This window comes from Gopherus flavomarginatus, chromosome 22 (genome assembly GCF_025201925.1).
Source record: "Gopherus flavomarginatus isolate rGopFla2 chromosome 22, rGopFla2.mat.asm, whole genome shotgun sequence".
NCBI classification, from domain to species: Eukaryota; Metazoa; Chordata; order Testudines; family Testudinidae; genus Gopherus; species Gopherus flavomarginatus.
In genome coordinates this window covers 5698930-5718058 of record NC_066638.1, presented here as the reverse complement: position 1 = coordinate 5718058, position 19129 = coordinate 5698930, and the positions used below count along the sequence as shown (strand labels likewise).

Here is a 19129-nt window from a genome sequence, read left to right as displayed (position 1 = left end):
AGGGAGGAGACTCGGGGGCTGGCTGTAGGGGGTCCCGCTGCATTGCAGACAAAATTACCATGGCAACACTCGCCAGGAAGATGCTGCACTGAGGCAGAGTCAAAATAAAATAAAACTGTCCTCCATGGAGCAAGATTCTCCCATATTCAGTGCTGGTCGGGGGGGACCCAGGTCTGATAACAGTCCCCTTCTCCAGCCTTGCAAAATTGCCCTGACAGCTGGCCAGCCCAGATATAAAAATCTCTTCACCTGCCCTTTGCCTTGGTGACAGTGGAATATTGAATGGTGTTTGACTTGCCCATCAAAAGGAGTTACTAGACCTGGGCAAGTAGAATTTTGCAAAGTACTGGGCTCCGGAACCAATGTCTGCATCTGTTTATTTACGAGCTAGATCTGAACCTTTGCTGAGACTAGGAAATGTTCTCCCATGTTTTGGTGTCTTTGCTCTTCTGCATGATTAGGGTTCAGGGGCTGGACTGGAGCAGCCCTGCTCTGCACAGACGCCCTGTATCTCAGCACTTCAGTCTCCCATCAGTGCAACAGGGTGATAATCCTTCCCCGCCCCTCGGATGGTTTGCGAAGAGACACTCATAGTTTGTGTGATGCTTCGGGATGAGGGTGTCAGGGCCACATGCGTACTGAAAGAGACGGGTAGTCAGTGCCAGGCATGCACAGGCTGTTCTGATGAGAATTCCAGCTGCTGGATCCGGATCTTGACCCTCCTCTCGCTGCCTCCCACCCCCCACCAGGATTTGGATCAGGGCTTTCAGTTCAGCCCATTATACTCATCATTTGCAAAGTTTAGACCTGGATTTCAGATGATTTCGGACACCCCTCTGGCTCCAGCGATTTAGTTTAGATCCAGATCGGCTTTTGCCCAACGCCAAAGTTTCTGGGAGTTTAGTGCAGCATCTGAACCAAACTGGGGACTTTTGGAGGTTCCCCATAAAACTCCAGGGGGTTGGGAGAAGCCATCAACTGCAAAGGGGGTTCAACCCAGCAGACAAAGGACTACATCTACACAGAGACAAACTGGGTCCATTTGATTGGCTGCGAGGTGCATGGAGGATGCTCCTAGCAGTGCTCTGAGTTGGGAGTATTTAAATATAGCCCCATTTATTTTGGAATCTCAATCAGTTTCCATAAGACTCCCCAGGGCTCGACTCACAGGAAGTGCGGAGTAGATACTGGGCTTGTGTGGAGTTGTCACATGTGAGCTGAGTTTCGAGGTCTTATCTCAGCCTCTGGTCAATAACCCAAGAGAGCAACTGATGGGTGCCTTAGGGATGAAGCCCACCAGGCACAGGAAGAGTACAGCCCGGGTTTGCCTGGTGCATACATGTACTCGCAAGCAAGTCTATGATGGAGACAGATTGGAGGAAGAGTGTGTGTATTCTAGTGCAGTGGTTCTCAACCAGGGGTCCGGGGCCTCCTGGGGGGCCGTGAGCAGGTTTCAGGGGGTCCGCCAAGCAGGACCGCCATTACATTTGCTGGGGCCCAGGACAGAGAGCCAAAGCCACCTGGGGCTGAAGCCAAAACCTGAGCAACGTAGCTTCACAGGGCCCCCTGTGGCGTGTGGCCCCAGGCAATTGTCCGGCTTGCTACCCCTTAATGCTGGCCCTGGCTTTTATATGCAGAAAAACAGTTGTTGTGGCACAGATGGGCCATGGAGTTTTAATAGCATGGGGGGGGGTAGGGGGACACAGAAAGAAAACCACTGGGAATCCCTGCTCTAGTGCAGGTATAACAGTGACAGGAGTCAGGAGTACAGACACCTGGGGCAGGGTTGCCTGCTCATTGCACCAGGTGAGAGGAATTAGTTACTGATGGTCTGTGCTGGGCTCAGACAGGGAGGGGCCTCAGTGGGGAAAGGGCAGGTGTTGACGGGGTCCGTGCTGGGCTCATGTTTGCTCAGGCAGCAACACCTTTCTCAGTGAAGAGGTGAGTGAGTACATGAAAATCAGCCTGGATGGTTTTTTTTTTTTTTTTTTGCAAAGGTTGCATAAATCCCAGTGAATAATTTATCAAAGGCCCAAGAGCCGCGCGCCGGGAGATGGGGATCAGAACCTCGTGGTGGGGTTCTCGCTGCGTGGAGTTCTTTGATTCTTTCATCTGCTATAAAGTGCCTCCCTCCCTTGGGGTCTGTAGGACAGTGAGCATTTCCCATTGGACAGAGTAACTGTCCCCGCTCCCTCTCCCCTCCGGAGAAGGAAAAGGTCAGTTGTAAAGGGCAGGTAAACGGCAGATCTGAAGCATCTCAGCTTGAGCGTGATATTTCAGGGGAGCATTATCCATCATGTAACTGGCAGAGAGCTACAGCTCCCCTGCTGGGGAAGGGACAGGCAGGTGGGAGCCAGTGTTTGCTGGTCTCACTCCTTGGCAACATTACCTGCTGTGTTCCCCCAGCCAGCCAAGCGACTGGGGGCTCCTGGCAGTGAATGCCATCCCCTGCTGATTGCCCAGTACCAGCTGCTTTAGAGGAATCATAGAAATGCAGGTCTGGAACAGACCTTGAGAAATCATCTAGTCCAGCCAACTGCGCTGAGGGAAGACTAAGTATTATCTGCCCATCCCTGACAGATGCTGCTTTAACTTGTTCTTAAAAACCTCCAGAGAGGGAGACTCCACAGTCTCTCTAGGGAATTTGTTCCAGCTTTTAACTACCGTGACAGTCTGGAAGTTTTTCCTAATGTCCAACCTAACCCTCCCTTGCTGCAATTTAAGCCCATTCCTTCTTGTCCTGTCCTCAGGGGATAAGAACAATTTATCACCCCCTTCTTTACAGCAACCTTTTCCATACTTGAAGACTGTTAGCGTGTGTCTCCTCCTCCCACCCCCATCTTCTCTTCTCCGGACTAAACAGACCCAATCTTTCCTCCTAGGTCATGTTTTCCAGACCTCTCATCATTTTTGTTGCTCTCCTCTGGACTTTCTCCAATTTGTCCACGTCATTCCCACAGTGCAGAGCCAGAGCTGCAAGCCGAGGCCTTAACCGTGCTGAGTAGAGTGGAAGAATTACTTCTCGCATCTTGTTTACCTCACCCCTCCTAATACGAGGCACAAGAAGCCCCTAGTGGATAATTCTGTGCTAATCTGTCCCCAGGAGAAGCTCTTTTCTAAGGCCCATCTGGCAGAGACTGGCCAGTGCCCCCAAGCAGGATGTTCACATCCCTTCCAAACAACTTGTTTTTTACCCCTTGAATGTACCTGTGGATACTCTCGTTAGCCATAGAAACACCCAGTCCTTTTGTTTAATCCCACTGTGCCCCTGGCCCTCAGTTATTTGACTCTATTCAAGTTTCTATACTGTGTTCCTCTCCATGGCATTTGAGTGTCCGAGGCTCTGGCAGTGCAGCGAGAGAGGGGATGAGTATCTGCCGCGTGTGGTTGATTTGATCGTTGCTTCCTTCCTAGGCGGAAATTGCATGCGTTTCTGTTTTGTTTTTGTTTTTTTAAATGACAATTGTTATTTGTTTGATGGGAGGAACAAAGGCAGGTTGCCCTAGGAGCAGGCAGTGGTGGGATCTGCGGTGGTTCCTGGTTGCAGGGGGAGTGCATGCCAGTCTGGGAGGAGCCTCCGAGGAAGCTTGGACTCCTGCACAAATGAGAGTTACTGTTTTGCCATGCAGTTCCCTTGGGCCAGAGGAGCAGAGCTGCATTACAGTCGCACCTCCAGGCCCCAGCCAGGGATGGGGGCTAGGCACTGTACAAACGCAGTACTTGCTGCAGAGAGCCATCTGCTACTTTGCCAAGTACATTGAGCTCTGATGCAATCAATTAACCATAAACCCCACCTCAGAGGGGGCTCTGGTCCTCCTCACTTTAGAGATGGGGAAACTGAGGCACAGAGGGGGTAGTGACTTGCCCAAGGTCGATGGCAGAGCTGCAGATAGAACCCAGGAGTTCTATCTTGCTATGCTCTTGCTCTAACCACTAGACACAACATCTCCTATGACACTGCCTATGTTGCCTGTCCCAGTAGGGTGATGTCACATTGCATGGCCATGTACCATCAACCCTTGAAGGAGGAGGATAGGAGTGCAGGGAGCACAGTGCTGATGGCTCCCTGCCATCTTGCTGTCCAGGAGGGGGGAGTTTCTGTACTTCCCAGCCTGCGATTCCCCAGCCTGGCTTATCTGTGTGTTTGTTTCCAGACGGCGGCCCAAAGAAGCTGCGCAGTAACATCCGGCGGAGCACGGAAACCGGCATCGCTGTGGAGATGAGGAACAGGATCACCCGGCAGGGCAGCAGGGAATCGACCGACGGCAGCACCAACAGTAATAGCTCCGATGGCACGTAAGGCCCAGAGCACGGGGCGACCGGCCCTTTACTGCCTGGCACTGGGGAGGGAGGGGAGCAGGGCGCAATCCTAGCAGCCAGACTGATCCAGCGAGGTGCAGAAGCCCAGCTGCAGTTCTCCTTCCAGAGGAGGCACTCGGTCTCTCCCAGGAGACTGGAGGAAGCACGTAATGCCCCAAGGCCGCTCTCCTCGCTGGAGGAGGAGGATGGTGGCTCTGCTGCTCTCCCACACTCCCACGGGCACAGCTTAAGAGCAGGGCTAATGTCAGCTCTCCTGGTGCCCCAACTAGACCGAGCCACTGGGCCCCCAGGTGGTGTGCAGAGCCAAAGCTCTCAATCCTGGCTGTCGTCGGTGCCTACCAGTATCAAGCCAATGCTTTCTGACGGAGCCCCACAACCCCTTGGGGTGATGCCTGCCTGGCTTTCCAGCACCCCAGATCCCTGGGCACAGAGTGTCAGATCAGTCTGGAGTTTCCTTGTGCTGAGTTCACAGGATCCTGTAGAAATCGGAGGTAGCGCTGGTCGACTTGGGGCTGTCTCCTCCAGGGCAGGGTTGTTCTCTGTAGAGTCTCCTGTGCTTTGTCCAGCCGCGTGTCTAATCCATACGTGGTGGGTATCCTACCCGTGCCCTGGGAGGGTCTGTTCCGCAGCTGACACCACTGTCAGGAAATGGTAAGGGAGGTTTGGTTAATTCATGTTGGCTCAGTGCTTTGAAATCCTCGTGCAAGGCACATTATCTCTGTGCAAAGAATTATTGGCTGGGAAATCCAGTGCTTCCTGGGGGCTTGTCTCACCCATACTGTCCCTTCTCCTCTCTCACCCCCTCCCCCATCTCAGATTCATTTTCCCCATGACCCGGCTGGGAGCCGAGAGCCAATTCAGTGACTTTTTAGACGGGCTCGGGCCAGCGCAGATTGTTGGCCGGCAGACACTGGCGACGCCTCCAATGGGTGAGTGCTCACAGCTGGAGTGGGTGGCCCAGCCAAAGGGAAGATAGAAAGTTGTTACACTGGATTGGGCTCCAAGCCCTGTGCCCGGTCCATGTCTCCTAGTGGATGGAGTCGAAGAGCTGGATCTTGCTGCAGGCCCTCCGGTGACTGGCACCGAGGTCAGGATCAGGCCCTGATCCTGCATCCCAGGGGGTTAAGGGAAGTGGGTGTCTGTGACCTGCCTGGTGGAAGCTGGGCTGGAGTCAGGGAACTAATGCGCGCTCAAGCTGAGCGAAATGCTGGACACTCAGCTGCCTGCTGCTTGATGGTTTGGCTGGACGACAGGAGCCAGGTGGCTTTGTTGTGTGTGGGGAGCCCACGTCCTCCATCTACCTTGAGCGAGAGGGGAAGGGACTGGAGCAGTGAAGTCAGACCCACAAACCGGCCCTAGTCTGAGAAGGGCTCTGGGCTCCGGCAGGGACTCACTGAAATAGCATTAATAGGCCTGGACAGAGGTAGCTCCTGCTGGCTGGGAGTCTTTCCAACCTGAGCAGCTGCAGAGCCCCCAGCCCGCTGCCCAGCTTGCTGAGACCTCCAACTCTCTTACTCCTGCCTCTTCCCCATCCTCACCCCTGCTGATGCTAATCCCTGCCCCGCTGAGTCCCACCCACGCTGCAGCACCAGGGGCCTTGACTGGTGAGCGGATCCTTTGTCCAGCCACAGAGGGGACCCAGCTTGATTCCACGGGGAGCAGGCTGAGCCAGCCTTCCAGAGGGGGTGGGGGGAGCTGAAGACACAGGGACAGGTCTCATTCCGGTGGGATATGGGGGCATGTGACCTCGCTGGCGTTAGCCCTTTCGTCGCCAGGCTGTGCTGGCATCTCAGCTACACCTTTTAACAGAGTTCACGTGGACCGCTGAGGATTGCTCTCTGAGGCCTGAAGTGAGACCATTTTAGCGTCACAGCTCTGCCCTAGAATGAAGCAGGGACCCAGCCCAAAACAACAGAAGGGGAGGCCCGATGGGGTTCGTTTCTCTCACTGAGTCAGGTTGAGATTTGAAAGGGAACTAATGGAGCTAGGAACCCAAATCCCACTGGAATGTGTTTGGAAAGCCCAGTTTCATAACCTGCCTCAAGCAGACAGGAAGGGCAGCGAGGTGTCCGGGCTAGGACATAGGTGCCAGAGGAGCTGACAGGTGGCCCCTTTGGCTACGGAAGAAAGTGTAGATTTCAGGTATGCATGTGGCAATGCCCAGATACTGCAGAGAGACCCGTCCTACCCCAGTAACGTGTTCCAGAGCTGGGATTTCTCTTGAGATGTTAAGCTGGGTGGAGCACTGTGCTGGGACAACTTCTGCAACTGCAAACGAGGTGAATCTTGAGTGAAGCAGGCCCTTTTCTCTATAAGCCCGTCTGAAGTTCCATAGTGCCTTTGAATCCTAAGGATCCCACCACCTATATGCTGCAGCCACCTCTGGGGTGGAGGGCAAAGAGGGCAGAAAGCGTTCTTCAGAACGGTGGTGGGGTGATTTCTGAGGAAGAGCAGAACAACAAAACTCCTTCCCCAGGTTCAGCAGACTCATCTTTTACGTACGTGCGGAACAGACAGGCCTGTGATTTGATTTTTAAAGGCAATGGTAGGTGGGGGGAGGAGTGTGGAATTTCACATTTTCATAACCCCCCCTTGTTTTCTTTTAAATCAAAATTCAAAATTTCCATTCAAGATTTTTACCCCAGATTTTGAAGGTTCAAAATAGAGCTGGTGGAAATGTTCCAAAGACCAGTAGTCGGCATGGTGCTTGTTCTCCACCTCATCAGGATGCAGGGTCAGGCTGAGCCTGGGCAGGGCCGGGGGGCAGATGTTTAATGCCTAATGCTTAACCCTCCCCTCCTGCCTTGGTTTTGTTTTGTTTTTTTAAACCACCATGAACAAACTGACCCTGAGCCTGGTGTAAATCAGAGTTACTCCTTTAAAGTCAATCGAGTGGCACCGGGTGAGGGAGATCCGAATCAGACTGGCTGCATTTAAAGTATGTTCCTGGCTTTTCCATAGCTAGGTTGGGGCCGGAGGAAGAAAGGAGGCATTTTTCTTCTCCTTAAGGCCATCAATGTGGGAGAGGTCAGTGTTTCTCAATGACCGCTGCATAGACTGGTGCCGGTCCCTAAGATCTCCCTGACATGGTTTAGGAAGGCAGCAAGCCGGACCCTGGTATTGAAGAGGTTGAGAAACATTGGGATAAGTGACACCCCCAAACCATAACTCCCCCTCCTTCCCCACCCCCCGCCCCGGGATTTGAGACCCTACCTTGCTCTCAGCTCATTCTCTCTCTCCTCATCACCCCATTTCTTACGGCGTCCCCTGCTCCGAGTTCAACACGCTTCTGAAATGCAAAGTGTGTCTGAGAATGTCCAAGTTCATCTTGTTTCTCTTAAACTCCAGCGTGACACCAACAGCCCCCCCCCGTCCCCTCGCGCCGCCCCCCGCTCCCTTCCTCGGGCTGCGCTGGTGCAAGGGGTGCAGGCCGTGGGCCAGTCACACACCAGTGGAGTGACGGGGACCTACCTCTGTGCACATCCCAAGGGCTGTACCTACTGGGGCTGCTGCAGACGACATAAGTGGGAGACCGAATCCGTGTCATGAGCTTAGAACAACAAAAAAAGTTTGTTTTCTTTTGTTTTCCTTCTGTTGTTTTTTCTTTCTTTCTCCATCACTAATGGTTCCTGTTGTTCTGGGCTTTGCCAGCCGAGTTGCCACATCCTCACACCACAAATCACATAGTCTTTGCTTTCCCTTTTTTCTTTCTTTTTTTAAACAAACCCACACGCCCTCCTCCCACAACCACTGTCATGGTATTTCATTTTCTCCTTTGGTGCCTAATGCTTGAGAACATGCTTTCCTCAGCTGCCCTCTGCAGACCAACGTTAGGAATAACCACCACGGTCATTCTTCCAAGGGAGATGCGGAGGCAGCGTTTTAGAAGAGGGTGGGGGAGAGACATCCGGGGGGAGAACTTACTAACTTACTGACAGGGGGAAAAAGTCAGTGTTTGTAAGTAGAGGGCTGGGGCTATCCCTGGAGATGCTATTGTAAAGTGTATGACATGGGATCTGGGGCATGCCAAGGGCCCATCAGAAATACCTGTGAGCCCGGCACAAAAGGACACAGACCCTCTCCAGGGATGCTTTCATGGGACTCAGAAAGGGCTGGAGGAACTGAAGTATAGGCAGGGAAATCGCTCATCCCCCATTTGAAGGGAACTAGTTGCTGGGTGCACTGAAGCTAGAATGGAGATGAGACCCAAGCTCTCTCCACCTTCTCACCCTCTTCTTGGGGCAGCCCCAGTACGTACATGCCATAGTGAAGAACTCCCCTTCCCAAGGCACGGCTCTGGTTAATCCTAGCATGGGGCAAGCTTCCGAAGGGCTGATTCAGGGTTCAGAAAGGGCGTATCTCACAGTGGCCCGACAGATAGAAAAGTACATGGACAGCGAATCGAGTTGTCGAAGAAGCAGGAGGAAAAGGCTCTCTCTTAAACCAGGAGGGAGCCTCATTTTTAAAATGCTGCGGCCTGATTTCCAGAGGGTACAACTCAGCTGTAGTTGTGGATGCTTAGAAATTCTGCAGAGCCAGCCACTGATGTCTTGCAAAGTTGTCCCAGTGCCCTGACAGCACGCTCAGGCTGGCACTCAGGTGCATGAAGCCCATTGCATGTCGCTCTTCTCTGAATTCTCTCCTGTTTCTATGTTGTTCTGGTAACAAGGTGCCCAGAATTGAGCTCTGGGTCCTAGACATGTTCCCATCGAAGCTCCCTGGCTCTCCTGTGATGTCCTGTCTTCTCGTCAGCACCACGTTCTTGTTACTTTCATTTTGCTGTGCCCCCTGCTCTCTGTGGCTGCTGTTTTAACACACCAGGTGCTCTGGGACTTGCTCTGCAGTGCATCTGGTGCTTTAGAACAGGGTCCTCCGAGCAAGGGTGCAGAGGACAGTGGAAGCCGCAAGCGAGTAAGAGAACGACATGGATGCTAATGGAGGCGGCCATTTGTCCCCGACACAGGATAGGGCTCGCTAGGACCCCTGATTCTCACCTCTCCCCTTCTGTCCTAGGTGATGTCCACATTGGGATGATCGACAGGAGCGGGCAGCTGGAGGTGGAGGTGATCCAGGCCAGGGGCCTCACCCCAAAGCTGGGTTCCAAGTCCATCCCTGGTAGGTATCCGTGCCAAGAATCCTTAAGGAAGAGCCAGTGGGGTCCAGGAGCTTTGGGAAGGGGTGTGGGGGAGGCGGGGGAAGGGCATGGGAAGGAGTTAATGCCTCCATTTTGCTCTCGATAGTGTTGCTTTATATACATCCCAATAACAGGCAGATGCGCCCCCCTTCCCCAGTCCCTTAGGGCTCCCCCTCCAGTCATGCAATGGTTAGTCCCTTGGGTCTGGCTCTGCCTGGAGTGGGCAGCAGAGGGGCTGGCTGGCTGGCTGGCTGGCTGAGTGCACCAGTGGTTCACCACCACAGAGCTAGGCATTAACACACAATAACCGCGTGGCAGTTAAGGTTGTTCTGCAATTGACACACCTAGTACAAAACCTAGCAGAGAAGTGAAAAGTCAAGGCTACCAGCACAGCACAGACTCTCTCCTCCTGGCCCCCCACAGACATGGCCCTCACCACAGAGAATGCACCACAATCCAGCGGAATGCCAATCTTTCAGCACCCCTTCCTGAAATTCCTGCTGCCCCTTTTCCCCCACCCCAACCAGACCAGACGTCCCTCCCAATTCCCTTCTGCATAGCTCTGGGAAACTACACACATACACAGGGCTTGGGGGGGGAGGGCGGGTCCCGGCAGGTCAGCATCCCTGTGGGAGGCAGAGCTCTGGCTGAGGTATGTTCATGGCAGTGCTTGCCTGGGTTTCCCCCGCTGTACATGAGGTCCAGTGCCCAGGTGATTCTGCTGAGGATATTCACAGCTGGTTTCCATCTGCACTTCTGTCTCCATTGCAGCAACTTATGTTAAAGTTTATCTGCTGGAGAATGGGACCTGCCTGGCCAAGAAGAAGACCAAGATGGCCAAGAAGACCTGGGACCCGTTCTACCAGCAGGCGCTGCTCTTTGACGAGGGCCCACAGGGCAGAGTTTTGCAGGTGATGTAATCCCTTTTCAAGGGGAGGTGGGCAAAGACCACTTCTTAAAGGGAAAGTTGGAAATGCTCCCAGCAGGGGGTGCCAGATTTCCCCCTATTTGTTGGCTGTAAAGAGACCCAGTCAAACATCTGTTCTTTGACTGGGGGAGCAGATCCATGAATGCTTCATTTGAGGGAAAGGGGAGGGAACTGGGAATCTGGATTCCTGGGTTCCATCCCCAGCTCTGCCCCTCACTTCCTCCCTGACGGTGGGAAGTCCCTTCCTCTTGCTGTGTCGCTCCTTGACACCATAGGGCAGTAGTTCCTGCTGTATCATGCAGGGGCATGCGGAGACCTCATTCATGGAGGTTTGTAAAGTGCTTTGAGATCCTGGGGTGGAAGTGCCATAGTGCCCACAGCTTATCAGTGGCCAGGATGGCTGTGAGCTGAGGGGTGACATCAGCATCCAGCTGGGTGAGCATTAGGCTGACCAAGGGAGAGCTCAGATGTTGAAGATGCAGAGATCCTGTGGCTCTCATTGGAATTGCAGGTACCCAGCACTTCAGAGAGGCAGGTCTTGAACTGTATATGTTCATATTATGGTAGTGCCTAACCCAAGGGCAGGGCCTGTACAGACCGGGCGCCATACAGACATGAAGAGATGTTCCTTGCTCAGAAACGGCAGGCAGCACCTTGCAGCCAAGATCTCACCCCACTGAGAAATGATTGTAAAACGATGTAACTCATCTTCACAACATCTCTGTGACATTAAGGCTATAATGCCCCATTTTGCAGGTCGGTAACCTGAGGCAGAGAGAGGCTGACAGACTTGGTCATGACTGTACAATTCGAGGAGTCAGTGTCAGAGACGGGAATATAGGACCCCTGTTGTCTTGACTTTGAAATTCATTGCTCATGCCCCTAGCTCAGAGCCCCCCTCAGAATAATACCAGACACCTTTCTGGTGTGACCCACCTGTCTTCCCTCAGGTAAGCGCTGGGGGACCGGACAAGAATCCCAAGGTTTATATGATGCTCTGGGCACCAGAACCCCCATGCATGGAACCTAGCCTAGGACAGGTTTAATTTAGCTAACGAGGGTTCTTCCCTGTAGGTGATTGTCTGGGGAGATTATGGCCGCATGGACCACAAGTGCTTCATGGGAATGGTGCAGATTGTCTTGGAAGAACTGGATCTCTCCAACATGGTCACAGGCTGGTACAAACTCTTCCCCACTTCCTCGCTGGCGGACTCCACCATCGGCCCTCTGACGCGTCGCCTCTCCCAGTCCTCTCTAGAGAGTTCGACAAGTCCTTCTTGCCCCTAAGGGGCAGGGCTCAGGGCTCAGGGCACGGGTGGGAGGGAGGGAAGGAAACAAGCTGGCCTACCAAAACCTTTGGTGGAACGGCTGTAAATATTGTGTCTGGTTTGGTTTAGTTTTTTTTTCCCCTCCCTGAAACAAGCTGCTCTCAACATGTTCCTCGCCAGCTACAACGTTCCACCGTGCAGGCAGGGGACTTTAAACAAGAGGGCTGGGAAGGAGAAACACAAACAAACTTGTGACGCAGAACAAGTGGTGTGACTGACCGACAACCGATCCCAAGACTGTTACCGCATCTCATCGAGTCATATTCGGGAAGGAGTCAAACAATGGACTATATTTCTCATCTGAACAGCTGGCGGGAGCATCTTGGATCCGATTCATTCAATCCCACTGCAAGTAGCATGTTAACTCAATTTTGTTTTACCACCATTTTTGTTTTCCTGATAGTTGAGGAAAAAAATAGCTTTTTTTAAAAAAGAAAAAAGAAAAATGAATATATTCAGCACTACTACTTTTTTTTAACGGAATGTAGCATCTTCTAATATTATGTAGCCTGCCATGTGCTAATTTAAAACACATTCTCACTCTGCAATATCTAGGAGAGACACTCTCCCTACCGACAGGAACCATCCGCCAGTCACTTGCTGTTTTGGTAGATTCCTGACACAAATCTTGCAAGGTCGAGCAAGCAATCTGTTGATCACTTTTTTCTTTGGTAGCCTGTGACTAGTGACTCTGCCAAAGCAGTAGGGGAAGAAAAAGGTGCATTTGACCTGACTGTTATTTAAGTGTATGATGGTTCTGTCTTGATGTTCCACACTTTTAAATTATTTTGAAGGACCACACCCACCATGCTTCATACAACAGTTCCAACTAGGAGGAGGTGATGCAAAGGGAAGCTTGCAATGATGGTTGAATTGAACTTCTAGTCAGTCTCATCTTTGCTCATTCACCCCTAGGCAAGGTCCAACTTGTAGCTGAAAGGTTCCCACACTCAATTACTGCATTTCAGGGAGCAAACAGAGGGTTTGTCAGAACATATACAGCCCATAACCAGAAAGAAGGGCTGAATGCACCTTTTTCCAACCCTCGATTCATTGGTATGCTGCAGGGTAACATCTCAGTTGTATTCACTATGGATCTGGCGTAAGGGTGACAGATAGGTTACAAAACAAACTAGATGTTTTGAATTTATTATAATGATGAGTGTTTGTTTTGTTGTTGTTTTTTTTTTAAAGCAGTATTCTGGTTCCCAAAGAGGACCAGTTCTTGTAGCAAAACTGAGAATTATGGAAGCTTTTTATGAAGGTGCCTAATGAAATTTGCTGAAAATACTCAGGGGAGACACCACTAGAAACTGCGGTTTCTTCATTAAAAATAAATAAAAATTACACAATGACTGTCCTGAAGGATCAGTTTCCAAAACTAAGAGGTGGACAAGTGGTCAGACTGGGAAAGGACATGAGATTAATGGGGTATTTCTACCTAGCAGCTATCTCTGGCCTTCAGTCTTTAATACCAATCAACCAAAATCAAGGTTGAGTGTGTGTTTTTATTAGTATCGATTGGCAAAAAAGATTGTGCATTGTGAAACTGAGCACAAGGAACATCCTATGGTTCCTCCTGCATTGTTAGCAAGGACGAACCAGCTAGAACTTATTGCTGCAAAGAAACAAAAAAGTAAACCTGAAGGGTAAGAACTTTGCTATGAAACCATCCCCTCCACAAAATGGAAACTGCCAGTCGGCAATGTACTTACTCTTTGGTGGCAGTCTTATGTGACACAACCATCATCAAATTTTCAGCAACTTTGTGTCAAGGAATTTCAGCTGCTATAAATGTACATTGAATTTGCAACTTCACCAAACCAAAATATCTTGGGACCACTGAGCGGAGACGAGACTGAATTCTGCTGACTGCAGATGGAGATAGGTCTGTTTGCTCCCCAGTCCCCAGGACCACTGAGCGGGGACCAGACTGGATTCTGCTGACTGCAGATGGAGATAGGTCTGTTTGCTCCTCAGTCCCCAGGACCACTGAGCGGGGACCAGACTGGATTCTGCTGACTGCAGATGGAGATAGGTCTGTTTGCTCCTCAGTCCCCAGGATCTCATGTTTTTTTCCCAAGGAATCAGAGCCTGGTCTGCTGTGGTGGAGGAGTGACTGTTCAGAACAAGCAATATACACTGATTTCCAAGTTCACACTTAAAAGCAACCCTCCTGGGCCACCATATGGTTTTACCTTAGGGCCAGAGTGGGTTATTTGAGGAAGCCCATTTTGTGCCCAGCTCATTGGAACTGGAAGAAGGTGATGACATGAATTTAGGTTCCTTCCAGAGCATGGTCCTGTTACCTGATGTCCACCTTGGCTGGCTGGACTCGGTTTCTTTGTTTCTGAGTGCTGGATTTTTGAATACGTGGGAGGGCAGGTGTCTGAAGAGGACAAGTTTTCAAGGGAGTGAAATGAACAACATCTCTGTTTTTGCTTTGTTCACTCACATATTAGAAGAAGAAAAAGGACAACCCAGCTTTTGTTTGCTGGACAAATTAGCAGGTCTGGTTTGAGTTGGAAGTTGAGTTGAGCATTGGGAGGTCAGCATGGACAAAGTAGGGAAGTTTAGTAGATGTCTTGCTCATTAATTTGGACTGAAGTAAGCAGGTTCTTTCCCTTTCCTACAGCACACACCACACTGTCTCTAAATATGAGTTAGTACCATAGCTTTACAAACAAACAAAACAACCCATTCTTTTCAGAACCAATGGAAGGGATGTGACAATTTCAACCCCAACTAACTCTTAATATAATACTTTGCAGAAGATAAAATTGGGAAGTCTGCAGAGACTTTTTCCAGGATAGCACTCTAGGGCCACCTAGAACAAAGACAATTGAGGTTGTATATCTACAAACAGCATACAAAAGCCTATGGTCTCCAATACAGTCCGCCACTCTTACGTGAGCAGTAGCTGGAAAATCGACTCATGTTGATGTGTGGAAAATCCAGTGCCAGAACAAAAGAACTGTAATCTGAAGGCCATGCTCAGAATCTCCGGGGAACAAGCTGGACACTCCTGAGCGTTTGGGGTTTTCTGTTATTAATAAACATTCTATGCTTTGGAGGATAACAGTGTAGCTAAAATCAGAACAAAGTCCACCCCGGATTCCTTTTCAGTATAAACTGAAGTCTTGCTGCTAGGAAGTAAATCTGAAAAGCAAAGCACATGGATTCGAGGGAATGATTCCTTCTGCTCCCCAAGACGGCTTGGCATGGCAAAGCCACCATGCCAAGGACTTCAGATGGCTGCCATCGTCCTCTAGAAAAACTATAGCCCCATCAAAGCTTTCGTTCCTGCACTCTCAGCGCTGCCTGCCCAGTCCACTGGAGCCCATTCACATTGGGGGACTTGTGGGGGGGACGGGGCAAGTTTTACTTTGGGTTGCAAAAAAAAAAGACAATACTCAAGTATCGTGTTTACACTGTGATGTCAGCTCCTTTTTATTTTCTTATGCATGAGATCCAGTGTCAGACATTCCCCTCACTCAGACAAAAAAACCCTCCATCCAAGCTGCTTTTCTACATGCTACAGCTTGGTGGTGGGAGGGGAATGTTATATTGCAAAAGGGCATTTCTTGTCTGGTAGGTGGTTTGCGTTGACTAGCTGCGAAGATTACTCATCAGTTACTCATCGCACTCTCTCGCCGTCATGTCTTCTGTCAGGAAAGGAACCTCAGACCCATTCCCTACGCATGCCTCTACTGCCCAAAGGGGACTGCTGATGAGGGCATTTGCAGACTGTCTGTTTTAGTCTGGGCCTACCCAGTGCCCATAGTCCCCTCTTCCCCCCCCCCCAAAAAAAAACCAGGGGGTGGGAAAACCAGCTGTGAGGATTGTATAGTAAATACTTAGGACTTATTTCTGAGCTCATGTACACCAGGAATGAGTCAGTGGGGTTACATTAGTGCAAGTGAGATCAGAATCCAACCCCAGGCAGCCTGGTGGAGTTAAACGGATGAACGTGGCCCAAAGTGTTTCCCCTTGGGGTCCAGCTCTAAAAACCTGCAACGAAGTCCAAGCAAAACCAGTTCTAGCCACCCAGCACCGGGGGAGCACTGCATCATTTCGATGGATAACTAAAATTGCTGGAAGCTAGAGCCAGGCCTGATCTAGCAAATTTAGATAGGGACCAAAACTTTCCCAGAGTCCAGGAAGCTGGCTGAGGCCCTTCTCGTCTGGAAGTTAGCCCCAGCTTAGTCTGAAGCATTCCCACAACCGCTGGGGCTTGTAACAAAACATGAAGCTTTTCATGCAGCTTCAGCTTTTGTTGCACATGTTTCACATGGCCTTCTTGTGAGCCGAGGGCACTATTACACTGAAAAGGCAAGAGCCCATGCTATGGCTCTGAAGACACCTGTAACCGTGAGAAAGCAAGCATGCCCAGAAGTGATGACGGGCACTGGCTCCCTCCACTGGTGCAGGGAGATGCTGCGAAGGTTCTTTAGAACACCGGTATGTCCAAAAACATACTCAGTGCACGGACTAGGGTAGCTGGTGATTTCTGTCCAGCATACCTGGTACATAAGGCAGTAGCAAGTAGGGAGGAATGGCCTGACAACCATCACAGTTCTGTCAGCTTCATGGTCTGCTGAAAGGGAATGAAGAATGTGGGGAGGGAAGGAGAGGGGGGACATCTGGGGGCTACAGCTGGGTTTCTAAGTCCACGAAGCTGTACCAGAAAAAGCCATGGGCAGCTGAGATTAGAATAAGTGCTTCCTGTACAGGTATCTATCCCAGCTCCCAGCCCCCCTCTCTGACATCAGGAACAAATGTGCCACCCAAGGGACACTCCCATCGATGACTTGATTGATTCAAAGACCAGAAAGAAGCCATTGGTCAAAGGAGTTGGGTCTGGGTTACCTTTGCTGACAGGAGGAATCCTGTTCTGCTGGACGTCTTGGAAAATCATTTGGTTTTATCATTGAGTTGAGTTGACTGAAAGCCACAGCCTCTGTGTGCGTTTTTCTAATGCACTTATAAACACCTTTGTATTATGAAATGGGTGTTGGCATTCGCTGGAGCAGAGGAGGGCCCTGAATGACATAAAGCCATCTATAGAAACAGCACTGGCTTTATTGATTCAGACTTAAATAATCCACCTCTGCTCAACTCTCACAAACTCAGTGTCAACCTTTTGCAGATCGTGGGGCAGTTTGTAGAATACACACCTGTACGCTATGTGTTTAAGTGTGCTAGAAAATATTAGCATTTGAAGGGTTAAACAAGAGCTTTCAGCCACCATGCCGCTTGGTGTTTGCATTTGAAGCACAGAAAGGACACCTTCTGCATCACAGAGGGCAGAAAGACATCCCCTGCCAACGTGAAGCTCCTTTCCAAAAGCTTCCCTAACAGCTGTTTCAGCTGCCGCTCAGCCTGTTCCACAAGGGCAAGCATAGGAAGCAGCAGTAGGGGCTAAAATCAGTTGTTAGAGGGTCACGGTATGCTAGGAAAGCCTGCCTGGTGGGGAAGGGCAGGGGAAATCTGCTTTAAATGTCATTTGAAAGCATGTGTGGCAGCTAGGAAAACAAAACAGGTGTGGCAGAAACCTGAAATTAGAACCTTCACCACCACAGCGTAGAAAGGAAATTATGTAAAAAAATCTTAAGTGTTCACACGTATAATTGTTCTTCATGAAAATCAGTTACGCCAGTCAGCATCAGCCTGGGCCCAAGACTTGGAAAAGCAGGTTCTTAAGGCGAGATCTGAGGGGAAGTTTTGTAAACGTTTGTATCACTGTTAGTTGGGTAATGCTGTCATGTCTTCTTAAAAAAAACCAACAAAACCCCTAGATCTTGTCTAGTATATTTCCCTGGTTACTGGAAGGTAACACAGTAGCATCACAAAGCTGTAGCGTTTCAGTGTGGACACTACCTATGCCGATGGGAGGGGTTTCTCCCGATGGCACAGTTAATCCACCTCCCCAAGAGGTGGTAGCTGGGTCAACAGAAGAATTCTTCCATCAATCTGGCATGGTCTACACCAGGAGTTAAGTTGGCATGGCTACGTCTCTCAGGAGTGTGGATTTTTCACACCCGAGATTCAGCTATGCCACTGTAAGCGGTCAGCATAGCCACCGCAAAAAAGCAACCTCACGGTTTGGCTAGAAGCACAAGACCCAATGCCTGGTGCAGGCTCTCTGCCCTTTCAGAATTCAGATCATTGGTATACCTCACGTTTTTATAACTGGAGTTTAGCATGCAGTATTCTGGATGGGTTTTTTTATTTTAAATGTTGGTGACAAAGAGCAGTCATTGGGGGCATTCATTAACACATCGGCTCCTGTGCTTGCTTGTAAGTAGGTCTGGTCCCTGCTTTGATCAAACTGTCTAGTGATTGCTGAGCTAAATGGTAAGTGATGCAAGAAGCAGGAAGGTTTTCTGGACTGTTAGAATTCAGTTAGAGAGTGCACCATCACTGCAACGCTGGTTTTAATTTCTCTTCCTTTCACCTGCCTGGGTATCTCAAAAAGGTGTAGCTAACCCTGCATCTTATCAGATGGCTGTAGCACACAAGGACGTTAGAGAAATACTGCTTCCCTGCCTAATGAGGTCTTTATTTTTATTTTTTAAAAAGAGCCGGCTGTGAAGTCAGTATGTCTCCGATGTGAAAATGAAGGCCCTTAAGTAGCCATTGAGAAGTGAGGGTTTTGTTGGGATCTTGCTTCCTCACTGTAGCATTTGCTTTTAGTGCAGATGGAAAGAGGATGCCTCAGAAGCATGCAAAAGGGGGTTTATTGAGATTTGAAGAGTTTGCATTAGTAAATGACTTGGCTGTTTCTAAGGGATTGTCAATATTACTGGATATTGACAAGACTTCCTAGAAAGGTGGATTTTTCGTCTTATCTTTATTGCAAGGAACTTGAAGCAATGTTTTCTGATGCCAGAGATGGCATCTTATTTTCTCGGGTTGTAGCTGCACTACCCTCATCTGTAACCGCCCAGCCAGGTGTTCTGGCATCGAATGCCTCTCGGACGTTAGCACTTTGATGTTGGTGGCCTTGTTTTTCTTAGAAAAGGGCTTGATCTTTTCACGCAGTTAAAGCTAAATAAATTTCCCCCATCGTGTTGTCCTCCTCACCACTTCAAACCACGTATTGACTCTAACAAAGCACACGGAGCACTACAGCAGTGCCCAGCACCCAAGAGTCTGTCATTAATGGCTAGAGTTTATAGCTCTACTATAAAAACCTGCCTCTGGGGGAAGAGTTGCTAGAGTGGCCCTGGTGCAGAATTAAAGCCAGTCTTTGACATTCAGCGATTTGAAAGCTACAGCAATTAAGAAAGAGGGTGGAGTTTTCAGAAGGACCCAAGGCCCAGATCCCCCAAAAGGTATTTAGGCCTCTAACTCCTATTGATGTTAATGGGCATTAGGCATGTAGGTACTTTTGAGGATTGGAGCCTACATCACATA

General features: G+C 50.1%; 1 protein-coding gene across 1 annotated transcript in view; it reads left to right on the top strand.

Moving 5' to 3' along the window:
• Window positions 1–15244, top strand: part of RIMS3 (regulating synaptic membrane exocytosis 3) — a 48719-nt gene extending 33475 nt beyond the window's left edge. Inside the window, exons 3-8 of the mRNA XM_050932451.1 lie at window positions 4155–4296; window positions 5137–5249; window positions 9334–9435; window positions 10226–10365; window positions 11457–13598; window positions 13749–15244. Coding sequence (XP_050788408.1) covers window positions 4155–4296; window positions 5137–5249; window positions 9334–9435; window positions 10226–10365; window positions 11457–11669 — 710 coding nt within the window. The 3' untranslated portion in view covers window positions 11670–13598; window positions 13749–15244. The remainder of the gene's footprint in view (window positions 1–4154; window positions 4297–5136; window positions 5250–9333; window positions 9436–10225; window positions 10366–11456; window positions 13599–13748) is intronic.
• Window positions 15245–19129: the final 3885 nt, after the last annotated feature.